At 40.9% G+C, this 14227-nt stretch overlaps 1 protein-coding gene across 3 annotated transcripts in view; it reads left to right on the forward strand.

The window, feature by feature from the left end:
- myo18b (myosin XVIIIB) overlaps positions 1–14227 on the forward strand; it is an 82809-nt gene that overhangs the window by 17377 nt on the left and 51205 nt on the right. For all 3 annotated transcript variants that reach the window (XM_008280770.1, XM_008280771.1, XM_008280772.1), the window contains exons 9-16: positions 1546–1688; positions 1823–1923; positions 4596–4659; positions 7850–7994; positions 8932–9102; positions 10777–10867; positions 12344–12536; positions 13707–13787. In XM_008280770.1, coding sequence (XP_008278992.1) covers positions 1546–1688; positions 1823–1923; positions 4596–4659; positions 7850–7994; positions 8932–9102; positions 10777–10867; positions 12344–12536; positions 13707–13787 — 989 coding nt within the window. The remainder of the gene's footprint in view (positions 1–1545; positions 1689–1822; positions 1924–4595; positions 4660–7849; positions 7995–8931; positions 9103–10776; positions 10868–12343; positions 12537–13706; positions 13788–14227) is intronic.

Below are 14227 nucleotides of genomic sequence, written 5' to 3' on the forward strand. Positions count from 1 at the left end.
AGTTGACATGTGCCACATTGACTGTTCCGTTTGCTCCGGCTGCCATCTTTTCCGCCATCTCTTGTCCGTGTTCCTTTGTCCCTGGGCTGCTGTTGCACAAGTGCAAATGTGCACAGAACACAGTGGAACAGAGTTGCAAGGATCGGTCCGAGACACTTTTTTTCCCCCCATTTACAGAACCAAGACTGTGTATTTCGATGTAAATCCTAGAGAGCAAGTGGAGGCAGATGAAATTGACTTGTGCCCAGAAGAACAGGGATATCCCAGTCAAGTTTTTTTTGGCCCTGATCTGATTCAACTTATTAAAAATTTTGTATCTGCTGATCTTACCAACCCAATTTCCTAAATAATACACACTTTAAGCATGTTTAAGTTGTTAAAATCAATTTAATATCAATGCTTGACAACTGAGTAGCTCTGCAATAAATTACAAAAAATTGCATTTTTGCATCCAAGCTGCTCCTTCTGAATAGTTCGGTTTTAGCAAACAGATAGCATTGAGGAAATTTAGCTAGCACCACCATGACAACGACTTCTGTGACGCTTCATGATCTCTGGCCAGAGCCAATGTGTTTGAGAAGACCGGAAATCAAGCAGGAGCCCAAATCATGTTTGTAAAACAGCAAATCAGCACAGGACATCCACTTTGCTCAGTTTTTCCATTATCTATACACCGCTTAATCCTCACTTGGGTTGCGGGGGTGCTGGAGCCTATCCCAGCTGACTTAGGGCGAAGGCAGGGGACACCCTGGACAGGTCACCAGTCTGTCACAGGGTCACACTCAGAGACAGACAACCAAGCACACTCACATTCACACCTACGGACAATTTAGAATCACCAATTAACCTTTAGAATCACCAATTAACCTTTAGAATCACCAATTAACCTCAACATGTTTTTGGACTGTGTGGGAGGAAGCCGGAGAACCCAGAGAGAACCCACACTGTATGGGGAGAACATGCAAACTCCACACAGAAAGATCCCGGTGCCCCCACCGGGACGCGAACTGGCAACCTTCTTGCTGCGAGGCAACAGTGCTACCAACTGTGCCACCTTGCAGATCTTGCTCAGTTTTTGTTCATATTTAATCAGTTGTTGTTTGGTAATGCTGCTGATTGTAGCATTTCTACGTTGGCTTTGTTTTTGGCTTGACTATAGCAGAGGAGACAAAACACGTTTACTTCTAAGTGATCTTTTGCAGCACTGCCCTGACAACCTATTTTGTATAAGACCATTGGTTGAGTTAGATTGACCCTGTGGCCCAGTGTCCAGAGCAGTGGTAGATATCCCCCCACAGTATTTGCCAAAAACTATTTTGGATTAAAATCCCAGACTCCATCTTTAATGCAAACCATGTTGAAGACAAGTCACGTGACGTTAACAGAAGTTAACATTTTAAGTTGGATCTACGCTGAAATTATGTGGTATTTCACCAAACTCAAAAATGTTTGTTGGTATAAAATATAAGTTTATTTTTTTCCTTTTTCACAGACGGTGCAGCAGCTGAAATGATAACAGCTTATGTCTTGTTTTTGTTCCACCAGTGGAGCGTGTGCAGGCCATGTTCACCATCCTCAGGTCTTTTGGCTGTGTGAGCTCCCAGCACAGCGACGCTTCATCTCGATTTGCCATGGTCTTCTCTCTGGACTTTAACCACGCTGGACAGGCTGCTGCTGGACACCTACAGGCACGCAGCGCGCGCACACACACACACACACACACACACACACACACACACTTACTGTTATATTGAAGTGGTTGCATGCATAGTGACTCATGTCTTCTTCGGTCCCTTCTCTCTCCTGCTACTCCATAAATCAGACGATGATGTTGGACAAATGGAAAGTGTGTCAGAAAACTCACGGAGAGAGCAACTTCCTCGTCTTCTCTCACTTGCTGGCAGGACTCAGCACCGAGATGAGGTAATCTCAACAGAAAGTAGCTATGTAGATTTACACAAAAACTAACTACAGTACTTTCACCTGACAACATTTACGGCTAAAATACTACGACTACCACTACTGTACATTTAATTGACTGATATAGATCGAAAATTAAGATATAGATTCAAATAGAACATGACAAACTGAGCATTTAGTAGAGTTGCAACAGTTTGTTCAATTCATCAAGTCATTTTTTAAGACTAACAAGACTAAGTCTGCGACCTTTATAAAAGTGAATACTTTCCGGTGTCTTTCCTCGTCTATGACTGAATATCTTTGAGTTGTGAACAAAACAAGACATGTGTCAGCCTGAGCTTTGGGAACCACTTGTGGACATTTTTCACAATTTTCTGACATTTTTGTTTCCATGGTGATGGCGGCGCGCATAGACGCAGCGGCCACTTCAGGAGACAACGAAAGTGAACGTTTTGAGTGTCTTGTTGATCCCAGACGTTCATTCCGCAAAACTTGCAGCCTGGAGACTTTGTAGGGGTCTGAACAGTGAACGGCGCTGGAATTGCAGCGATCGGTTGTGATTTGGACATTCTACACCAACATGGAGGAAGCGCATGTAAACAAAGGAGGAATGCTGTGTTCACAACAGACACGAATAAAAACATTCGCGCGAATGATTTACACGTAAAGTCAATGTGAAGACGCGATTAGACGCGAGTAAACGTCCTGCGGCGCGATTGTCTAAAGAGCAAGTTGAAAAATCTGAACTTTTGCGATCCGTGTTGTTGTATGTGGCACTGAAAAAACATAGCTCTATCTCAGCGAGCGCCTGTAGTTAGTATCCTGGAGGGATATCCTGGTACCGATCCTCTCCAACAGGTAGTCAAACTGGGTCCGGATCAGCCGAAAACAGCGCTGGAAGCGGCCGTCATCCAGGCGCAGCTCCTGGAGAAGGTGGGGGAATTCCCCGAGCTGTACGTGTCTCTTGGGGATCCCATGGATCCGACGTCTGGATCGCGTCAGTCGCGCCAATGACTTGAATTCAGACACAAATGTTGATGTGCGATTGACGCGATTTATACGCGCGAATGAAGCGAATAAACTCAGTGCACACTCGCCTCCAAATACGCGCATATCGCGCGAATAGCGCGATGAATTCGCGTCTGGTGTGAACACAGCAGAAGAGAGCCGGAATCCATGCTAAAGGCTAACCCCTCCAGACCAGCAGGACCGTCGCTCCTAACCTCCAATGTCTGCTCCCTCCACAACAAGCTGGACGAGCTACGTTTGCTGAGAGAAACCTGCAGAGAGCGGAGGGACTGCTGTGTGTTTGCTTTAACAGACACATGGCTCCATGACAACATCCCAGACGGACATACAGCTGGAGGAGGCGACATTCCTCTGGGCGGACAGACAGACAGACAGCTAGCTCTGGGCAGCATCTGCGGCTTCACCATCGTTACACCATCGTGTGTCTTTGTGTCCATGAAGACCTACCAGGACCTGAAGAGGTTCGCCATGTTTAACGAATGGCAGCACACATGGAAGCAGTGGACCCTTCAGGAGACAACGAAGTGAAGGTTTAGTGTCTTATTCCAGACGTGCATTCCGCAAAACTTGCTGGTTGAATAATCCTGAAGAAACGCTCTCTCATCTTGCCTGTACTACTGTGTATGTACAGCAAAATGACAACAAACTTGATTTGATAGACCAAACAACTAAATAATTATTTAAAACATTAATCACCCGACTATTTGGCAATTACATATTGATTAGTTGCAACTCTACTTAGTAGCCTAATGAACAACGTGCAACACCCATGGTTGTATTCCTGGCCGTTCAGACCATGATACCTCATAGCAGCTTACACACACAAAAAGATGGGTTTTAAACGTCTATGAGTTGTTAGGAGTTTCACTAACTAAATACACATTTCTCCTCCAAACAGTCCAAACTGTCAAATATTTTACAGTTTTCAGGTGAACTGTGTTTTCACTGAGCAGAGAGGAGACAACAAGAGAGATTTAGAGGGAAATAAAACATACTGGATCAATTAAATAAATGCAGCTGATTGAAAAAAGTACACAGAGGAGCAACTTGATGGAAGATACATTAGGCGTGGTGAAACATCTCTCTAGAGTTGATGTCCAGAGCAGTGTGAGAAAAGTTTCTTGTAAAAATGTAAATAGTTGAACATATATATATAGTTCGCAGAGACACATGTTCCAGTGTTGCTAACACCACTTTCTTTCAATCTTTGTAAGATGAATATTCAGAGAAATTAAACTTTTTTTCATTTGTTATGATTTATGACAAAACTGCATCATACTGCACAGAATAGATGTCTGAGTTCTCTTGTCATGGTTGTGCTGTTTCCATGGAGGTGCAGGACTTTATATTGTAGAAAAAAAAAGAACCAACAGTGAGGAAAAATATGACAGGATCACAAAACACCTAGAAACTGCTTGGAGCCCAGAAGGTTAAGTGAGACCTTGACTAAAGCACTTGCAACTTGCATAGTATTCTTCTGTTCTTATATATGTGCTTTTACCTAAGTTAGGATTGAAGTGCTGTTCATGTTCCAACAGTAAACTCACTCAAATATAGTAAAGACCTGTTACCTTAATATGTTTTTTTCATCATAATTGACACTTGAACATATTTTGGATAAATTCCTTTTGATGATTCTTCATTAGGACAGAGCTACAGCTGCACCAGCTCCCTGAGTCAAACTCTTTTGGCATTGTTCATCCTACCAAGGTACAGTAAGTGCAACACAAGTGTGTGTGTGTGTGTGTGTGTGTGTTGGGCAAACTAACTTTTGGAGACAGTCTGACTGTACGCTAACAGCTAGCTGCACAGATAACGGCTCGCATGCCTGTGCTGCAGCTGTGTGCTGCTCTGCAAGGCGACGAGGCACCTGTGTGACTACAGGTGGTGCTGTTGCATGGATGGTGGTTGCTGTTGATGTTATCAGGTGTCAATCAGTGGTGTCAATCACCCAAATGAAAAAAAGTTTCCACCTGATCCCCTCAGAATCAGCTGTTGCTTTATGTATAATAATTGTAGTTATTAGAAATTTAGAACCAACCTTAGGTACTTCAAGGGCCTGTGACTAAAAATATTCCTAGTATGAAAGTAAAATGTTGCTTGGCTTCAATAAATATACTACAGTTACTGAACATAAAAAAATGGTTTATTCTGAGCAAGTCAGGTGGGAGGCTCTGATGGATTTTCGTGGACTGACCCTCAAACCTTCAAAGCATGTGAGAAAAACATTTTGTACTTTTGCATATTTTCCAGGAACACATCTAAATATTGCTAGGTCATTTTTCTTTCTTTATTTTGTCAAAGATTTCATTTTAAATGTATATATTCATCACCAGTCTACTTTTAGGTCCCTCACATTGAAATGTATGTTTTTGCTCAGTTTAGGGAAACTCTGCAGAAGTAAAAAAAAAAAAAAAAAAAAGAGAGATGATGGGACACGTTATATAATGCAGTGGTCCTCAAACTTTTCTTGGCATTTAGAAACTCACAGCCACCCACCACACTTTTTTTTTTTTTTTGAATTAATCATTATTTTGACAGGGGAAGCAACTAATAAAAAAGTTGAATGTTCGTGGAATAAATGTCTGCATGATATCATCAGACAAACTTTTGCCTACAGCCAACTTAGTTTCATCTTTGTCCCTTGATATTCCAGTAGCACTCTCCCCCCAAAAAGGCATGCAAAGCCCCTTTTTAATGCACTGAGCAGTTCTGCAGCAGCTCTGTCTGTGGATATGCTCTGACATTTGTGGTTAGATTTGTGGTTTTATGCATGTGTCTCGGTGAACTGGAACTATTAGAACTTTAACTGCACACAAACACATGAACTGCATTTAGTTAGTGTTACACCTTTTAGAAATTAGCTCTAATTTTAACAGCCAAAACAGTCACAGTTTGAGCTACAGTCTGTCTAAACGAGTCTCACAGAGAGCCGATTGAACGAGCTCTGTCAGTCATCTTTCTAGCTGCTGTGGTTAATAATTGCTGCTGAACAGCCACAGCTGAGGGTGACGGCGTGCCCACTCATGTCTACTAATACCACATCGATCAGCCACAACATTAAAACCCCTGACAGGTGACGTGAATAACACTGATTATCTCGTTACAATGGCAGCTGTCAGTGGGTGGGATGCATCAGGCAGCAAGTGAACAGTCAGTTCTTGAAGTTGATGCACATAAAAAGGATTAGGGTGTATAGCAAGCTGTTTCTGTACTGCAGATACAGATGGAATTGCAGATGTATTGCAGCATCTGCTGCTAACATGCCTGATAAATGTTTGTGAACTTCAGGTCATGACAGATGCCGCAAAGAGGATCCACACAATGTTATTGAGCTGGTTTTAATTTGGCATGTCTCAATGTGATCTCAAAAGTTAGTATCAGCACAAACCTAAACCATTCATTGCTTACGTTTGCTTTGACACAAGCATCATAATCGGAGAGTACAATTTGTATCAGGTCACTACGGGTGCAATTTTTAAAACATTTTCTTAATCAGTAATTTACAGGATTATTAAATAGTAAAGGATTAATTGACAGTAAAGTCATACCAGTGATTATTTGTTATGTGCTGATGTTGTTTAAGTCAATGGGCACAGAAGCAGAGCAACAAAGGCAGCTTTGAAATAAAGGAACATTGTCATAGGTGATCCCAGCTTCTCTTAAACACATGAATTCTGGCCAGGGTCATTAAACATCACAGAAGTCTTTGTCATAGTCCCTACAATGCTCTCTGTTTACCAACTTGGAACTGCTACAGGTAGCTACTGTGCTAAACCCTAAGAGGCTCCACTTGGTGAAACAACCAGGTACTACAACTAATCTACAACAGATTTTCTGACATGCATGTGGAGAATACTGATGTAGTTTTTTCTTAAAGCACTGCAGACTTACTCATTCGTCAGGCATAGACATTGGATTGATTTTAATAACTTTAATGTATTTGAAATGTGTATTAGCTCGAAAAAAGGGATGAGATTAGGCATTGGTATTGGTAGATACTACATACTAAATGACTTGGATTGGGGGAAAAAAATGCTTGATGAGGACTTCCCCAGTAGGCACATTGCCCTGGATGAGCCTAATATGGTCTCTGGTCGGAGGTCATAAATCCCAGCAGAAGTCTTTGTAGTGGTGCCCGTTGCCAGCTAAACCCCCACAATGCCCTTGCTTACCAAAATGTAACTGCCTGTAATTTGAGGGACCTCCTTGGGCCGCCAGAGTACATCCTAGCCCCTCTACATTACCTGTCAGACAGTACCCTACCTGAGCCTTACAACAAGGTGCATCCCTCCCGACTACCATTGAAAAACAGCTTGGATGCAGAGAGGCATTTTTTTTTTCTTCACAGAGCTACGCAATGGTCAAGCATATACAGAGGATTGATTGTAATAACTTTAACATACTTGAAGTGTGGATGATCTGGGAAAACAGTATCAGATTGGGACTCGGTATTGGCAGTAAATAAATGTCCTGAGTTCTAATGTTGTGGTTGATCTGTGTATATCATAATATAGCTCGGCCTTTCTCTGTGGATCATAGCTACTTAATTCCACTGGGTAATTATAGAAATTACGCTCAGTTGGTTGCATTATAGACATCAAACAACATTGCTACATCACCTCAATCTGCGTGCAAATAAATGAGAGCTTTCTCTAGTATGTCGGTGTGTTCCTGTGACCACAGTGCTCATGTAAGGGTGAAGCACTGAGGGAACAAAAATAGAAAAGGGAATCTGAAGTGGCAAAATCACGCAGTGAAGAGATCCATCTTGAAGAGACTCAGGCTGTGATGGGAGATGAGATGTGACTCAGCTGTTACTCCACCCTATTAACTTGCTGATTTTCAGACACAAAGTAGACAGACCATCCATTCTCCCTCTCTGTCTTTCTGCTCTCAGGTTGAGGAGAAGCAGCGAGCGTCCGTCGCCTTTACCAAGCTGCTGACTGCCATGGAAACGCTCGGCTTCTCAGCCGGAGAGCAGAACGCGATATGGCATGTTCTGGCTGGTATTTACCATCTGGGAGCTGCTGGGGCCTGTAAAGGTAACACGGATTCATCAGCAGTCACAGAGTGTCACTAAGTCCTCTACATGCACTCACAGTGTGCTCATAAGGGCCTTTTATGATGAACCAATTCTCGAGCTCCTAATCTTGAAACCAAATCTGAGGCATCAAACAGTCCCTTGAAGGGGCGAGCCACCTTAAAGGTACAAGAGAAATGTCCTTGCTACAGTGGTTTGAACGTGATTGAGTTTTTTAAGTGGTAATAATAATTATTAGGTTTTCTTTTATCTTTTTCTCACTTTTATTGTCACGGTTTCAGCTCATTATTTTCATTTTTGTTATTATTGTTTTATTGTTTCATTGTTATCATGTATGGCCCATTAAATATAATGAATGCTTTCATATAAAAAGTAATATTTTCTACTAATAATTTATTATTGTAAATAATGATAAACATTAATCAATTTTTTTTCTTGCCTATATTCTCCCTCTATTTTCAAGATTTTATATTTGTATGAGTACAATTTGATTTGATAATGATTTTAATCATTATTACATTTAAATTTGATTTTATGTGGTATATTTTTAAGGTTTTGTTAAACATCAAATTTCCCTTCTTTTTACTGTTGTTCTTATCATTATTACCTCGGTTACATCATATTGATTCAGAGTTTACTACTTTAAAAAAAACAGAAGAAAACTTGAACTTACAGAAATACATGACGTTGCCTTTTTCAACATTCCCACATCAAGCTCAGACTGAATCACGAATCCAGGGATAGTACAACAAAAACTTTAAGAACTTTGGCAGAAGACGATTAGAAATGTAACTGCATGACTTCAGCGTTTAAGAACAAGATGATGACTGATACCAAATGTTTTCAGGGTCTTGCAGGAAACACCCACAAAGCGACCTACCGATGGTCTCTCTCAGCAGGCTTTGTTATAATTATGTCCTCTCCCTTTGCTTGCACAGTGGGCAGGAGGCAGTTTGTGAATTTTGACAGCGCTCAGGTGGCCAGTAGTGTGCTTGGGTGTGAGGGAGAGGACCTGCACACTGCCGTCTTCAAACATCACCTCCGACAGCTGCTGCAGAGAGCAACTGGAAGCAGCAGAGACAGAAACCCTGCCGCCGAGTCCGAGGAGGGTGAGACACACCGCAGACCCCCAAATGTTCAGTAAAGGCTACTGCAATAAAACTCTCACAAACTAAATGCTGCACTGTTTGTCTAGCTGACCTCAAATTAGTTTAACTGAAGTACAGTGTTTCTAACAACATATCGGAATTCCACTAAAAAAAATAGTGACATTATGAAGGTTTCTAACTGAATTGGAAACAAGCTAAAAGCTAACATGAAATTATGTATACCCCAGGGGTTACTTCTGCAACAGCTTCGGGATACGTAGAAAGAATAACTCGAGACACCCAAAAAGATGAAATTAGGATTTAATTGAAGATTAAAGGTAAATAATAAGGGAGGAACCAATGACCAAAAGGAACATATAAATGATTAAAATACGTAAGTAATGTAAAAAGTAAATAGTTAGAATAGTTAGCTAAAAATAAGATAGACAGTTGAAATTGTTACTTGAAAGTATGGATAAACAGTTAAAATTAATAGCTAAATGTAGCTAAAAGTATGCTAAGACTTAGAATAGTTTGCCTGAAAGTGTTAGTTTAAAGTGTGTTTACCCAACCCAGTCTCACGGCAATTCGTGAAATAGTCACGAAACTTAATTTATTGATTTGTGTCCAGGGACAGGAATTGCTCAATTTTCTCATCTTCCCCAGCACTAATTTAAAACTAATAAATTTCAATTGGAATTATCTTTTGTGTCTGGGCAGAGACGTTTACATTTCTCATTTACAGAGAAATGAAAGTAACGACAGCATGCAGCCCAAACAGAGTAAAAGCACTTATATTTTATCACAAATAAACGATAATAGCTGTGAACGTTGGGATCCCTTTCAGAGCGATCTCAGAACAACTTCTCTCTGCCTGGATATATTTTGCCTTTTCTGTTTGAATGAATACGGAGTTTATAAGCAGCTGGAGCACAAGGTACCTGCTCAGCGCCAGTGTTTACAGAATGTTAACGTTGGTCAGTGTGGGCGCACACATCTTTATAGTGATCTCTATAGTTATTCGTGTGGATGGGCCATAACAGTAAAATTGGTTAATGCCTGACTGTTGGAAGAAAAGAACGACGAAAACAACAAGCATATGCGCTGTCTAATAGGGGAAAAAACGTGGCCCAGACATGAAAGATAATTCCAATTGAAATGTATTGGTTTGAAATTCGTGCTGGGGAACACGAAAAAATCGGGCAATTCGTGTCCCTGGACACAAATCAATAGATTAAGTTTCATGCCTATTTCACAAATTACTGTGAGACTGGGTTGGTTTAGCAGTTGAAACTGTCAGCTAAAAGTATGGCTAATACATAAAACTATTGGCTGTGTTTCTAGCTAGACAGTTTAAATTGTTAGCTAAAAGTATGGCTAACAGTTGAAAGTTGAAATTAACGTTTAAACATTAAACTGCGTAGTCTAAACTAATGAATAAATAGCTCCTACCAAACTAAACTGTAACAGTTGCATGTTGGATGGAAAAATATTTAAACAATATTCCCATTTATATACGTTTTCAATAAGGTCCAGTGAAATGAGAACACATTTAAGACAAGAGGTTGTTTTGATGAGTGAAGTCTTAAGTCCATTTGACAGGTCTTTGGGGCTTTTTATTATATTTAGTAAAGTTAAACGTATTAACAATGGGAGACCTTGGTCTTCATTCAGTCTGGTTTCTGTTGTGTGCAGGTCCCAGGTTAACAGCTACTCAGTGTGTTGATGGGATGGCGGCTGGACTCTATGAGGAGCTCTTCACTGCTGTAGTGTCCCTCATCAACAGGTATAGATGCACCTCACACTAAGTGCACACTAAGACCTAATGTTGTCGCTGCTTAGGAGGTACATATGTTTCACATTCCCAGATCCTTCTCTCCATTTATTGAAGTGTCCTCAAGCAAGACACTAAACACAGCAGCTCTGCACCTGTTGTGCTGGGTTTTCCCTACATTAATAAACTAGTTGCAGAGTTTAAACTTTTTTGTCTAGCATCTGAGCTGTACTATGCTAAGAGCAGAGATGGGTTCTAAAAACCAGTTCTATCACATTATCCAAAATCATTTGACGTTAAGCTCAGTGCCAAAAAAAACCCTAAAATGCATCACAGCCCATAAAAGAGAAGAGAAAGAGAAAAAGAGAAATGACTGCAACTGAAGAAGGACAAACTAATACCAAATGTTCACCCAGTGGATAACTCTGATCACCTACAGATGAAATGTTTTAATAGCCATACTACACTCTATAGCACTCACAAATAAGCCAGCCATCTTCAACAGCTCCTGCTTGGAGACACATCCAAAGAGCTGTTCTGCACAATCAATGAGTCGTGCATTCCTCCTCGCCACCAGGCAACAACGTTTGATAGCCACAAATGTGCATCTCAAACTATTTGTACGTTGATTGAATGAAACCCTTTGTATTAACGCAATTCAATTTGTTTAATCTTGGCGCTTTGAATGCGATGTGGGTGAAGTCTATGGCTCCAGTCATGTTTGGGAATCCAGTGATGGCATGAAGTCCCCGTTTGATTTGGGCTCATTGATGATGGCTATTAGGGAACTGGATGTAGGCTGGAGCCAGGGAAATTATGGCACCCAATCCTGCTCAGTGATGGCTGGAAATGCTGCATGTCTCCAATCTCACACTGGAATGTGCCGGTGGTCAGAATCCCTGAATGCTTTCTATTTGTAGTTTCACTATTCTACCACTAGATTATGTCCGTACGCATTGTCAGAGTTGTGCGTATATTTACGCACATTCCTAAGTATAAGTACAAATTGATAAATTCCATACTTGTACTCGTACGCATTCTCTATGCACATATCTGTGCGTACGCACTGATGATAAATGAGGCCCCTGGAGTTTTGTTTTGCCATTCTATGTTGGTGAGGCAGCACTACATGAAAAAAACACTGCCAGTACATTACTTCTATAGTATATAAGTTGCAGTCCTGTATAATACAGGGGTTTTCCCTGCATAGTTACTCTTTGCAGAGAGAGGGAGAGAGGTGCAATTTAAGAATTTAAAAGTTGTTTTTAATCAATTCTGTTAATCTGGGTTTCATTTATTCAACTATAAATGATCAGCAATAACAGTAAGATGCAGATATTTCTTTCAAATAAGGTAACACAGACTCATTGCCCGTACTGTATTCAGACTGATCATGCTTAGTCTTTGGTACAGTCACCCCATAAAGGCCCATTCCAAGCCAGGGAAAACTCTGAATACTCAGGAAAAGAAGTTGTACTTCGTGTGCAGGGCTTTGAGTGGGCAGCAGCTGACGTTAGCCTCCGTGATGGTGGTGGATACGCCGGGCCTCAGGAACCCCAGACACTTTGCCGAGGAGCGAGGAGCCACCTGGTCTGAGCTCTGCCACAACTACCTGCAGGAGAGGCTGCTGGAGCATTACCACTCCCACACCTTCAGACACACACTGGACAGATACGCTCAGGTAACATGGACATTGATTATTTTTTGTTGTTTCTTGTCAAATTTGCAGATTTATGTAGGTATTTATGGTCCTAAGAGGATGAATCCGAATGGCTCCTCTGATTTTGCTTTTGGTGTCACCATGTGGTTGAAAATTATGGTTGAGAGGAAAATATCTGGACAGTAATCGGATGGATTGTCTTTAATTTTCATTTGGCCGTGTCCCCTCAAGATGAACTGTAACAAAAGTTTTTATCAAGTGCCACCACCAGGTCAAACTTTAAGTGTGACCAACCAGCTGGCAGGCTTAAAGGGCATGTTACCTTTAAAAAAATCACCAAATTACACCATTTATCAGAAAGTAAAAAAGTGTAAAACCTGAACGATCCTTTAGCTATTCATCCGCGAGGTGCAGACTTAACCACATCTAAGCTAAAATTGGGACATTTCATCAGAATCACTTTGTCTTGCATGTCATCATTTCATAATTTAAAGCCATTAGTGACTCAGCTGGGAACAATGGTCTCACGACAAAAATCACAGCCTCCAGTTTACATGAAAACTGAATTTTTGTCAGGTCACTGTTTTTCACAGTTTTGTAGCAGTGTTAAATGGTGGTTTTTGGCAATTTTCCTAAAGTCAACATAAGCAGCCCTAACCAGCAGTTTTACAATATTAAAGCTGCAGAAGCTGCCGCACAGCTAAGATCTTTTACCTGGTTCAGTGCACACTAGGAATACTAATAACTGTAATTTACTGTAGTAAAGGAGCCCTCAAGCGACAAGCATAGCTATTTTTTCTTCATGAACTTACATAAATATGGTAGCTATACACACATGGACAAGATTGTTGGTACCCCTCGGTTAAGGGTACCATCATTTTTTTCCCAGGTCTGTTTCATGAATTTATTTTTTTAAATAATTCTGTTGAAACACAGTTCAAAAAAAAATGTCTGATTTTCATTGGTTAATTTTCATAGAATTTTTATTTATTATTACTTTTGTCAGATTCAAGTTATTTCTGTGACCGTTGTGGGTTTGTCTTTCATTAACCGAGGGGTATTAACAATTTTGTCCACGTGTGTAATTCAAGAATGGCTTCATAGATAAATATAACCACTGCTGATGCAACACTGCTTCCACAATCCTCCAGCTACATTGATTTCAGCCTTTAAATATGTTGTCTGTTACAGGAGAAGATCCGTGTGAACTTTGAGTGTCCAGAGAGCAGCCCGGCTGAGGTTGTGTCTGCCATCGACCAGCCACCTCCACAGGTAGACAGCAGCTATATATCACACACTGATAAACCTGGGAACAAGGAGAGAGGAGTGAGATTTCTGACTTAACAATATCAAAGAGGCATGCCATATATTTTGCACATAAAGGTCATCATCACTCAGACTGTGAAAAAAATCTGAGTTCTCCTTCAACAAAGTAGATGTTTAGACTTGTTTGCTAAATCTTGCAAAAACTCCCAGTCAGTTTGTGTCAGTTTAGGCAGAATTCAGGAAACATGTCCCTCCACCATCTCAGATTTTGTTCAGAGTTGACGTATTTGTTATTTGGGACCTAAAACTATATCCATTATCAAAAACCGCTTATTGCTCACTGGGGTTGCGGGGGGCTGGAGTCTATCCTGTCTTACCTGGGAGACCATTTTGGGGTTACTGAACAGCACATTCTGTCATCCTTCCCGGCTCAAGTCACTGGAAGG

The sequence above is a fragment of the Stegastes partitus genome, unplaced genomic scaffold, assembly GCF_000690725.1.
Source record: "Stegastes partitus isolate 25-593 unplaced genomic scaffold, Stegastes_partitus-1.0.2 Scaffold209, whole genome shotgun sequence".
NCBI lineage: Eukaryota > Metazoa > Chordata > Actinopteri > Pomacentridae > Stegastes > Stegastes partitus.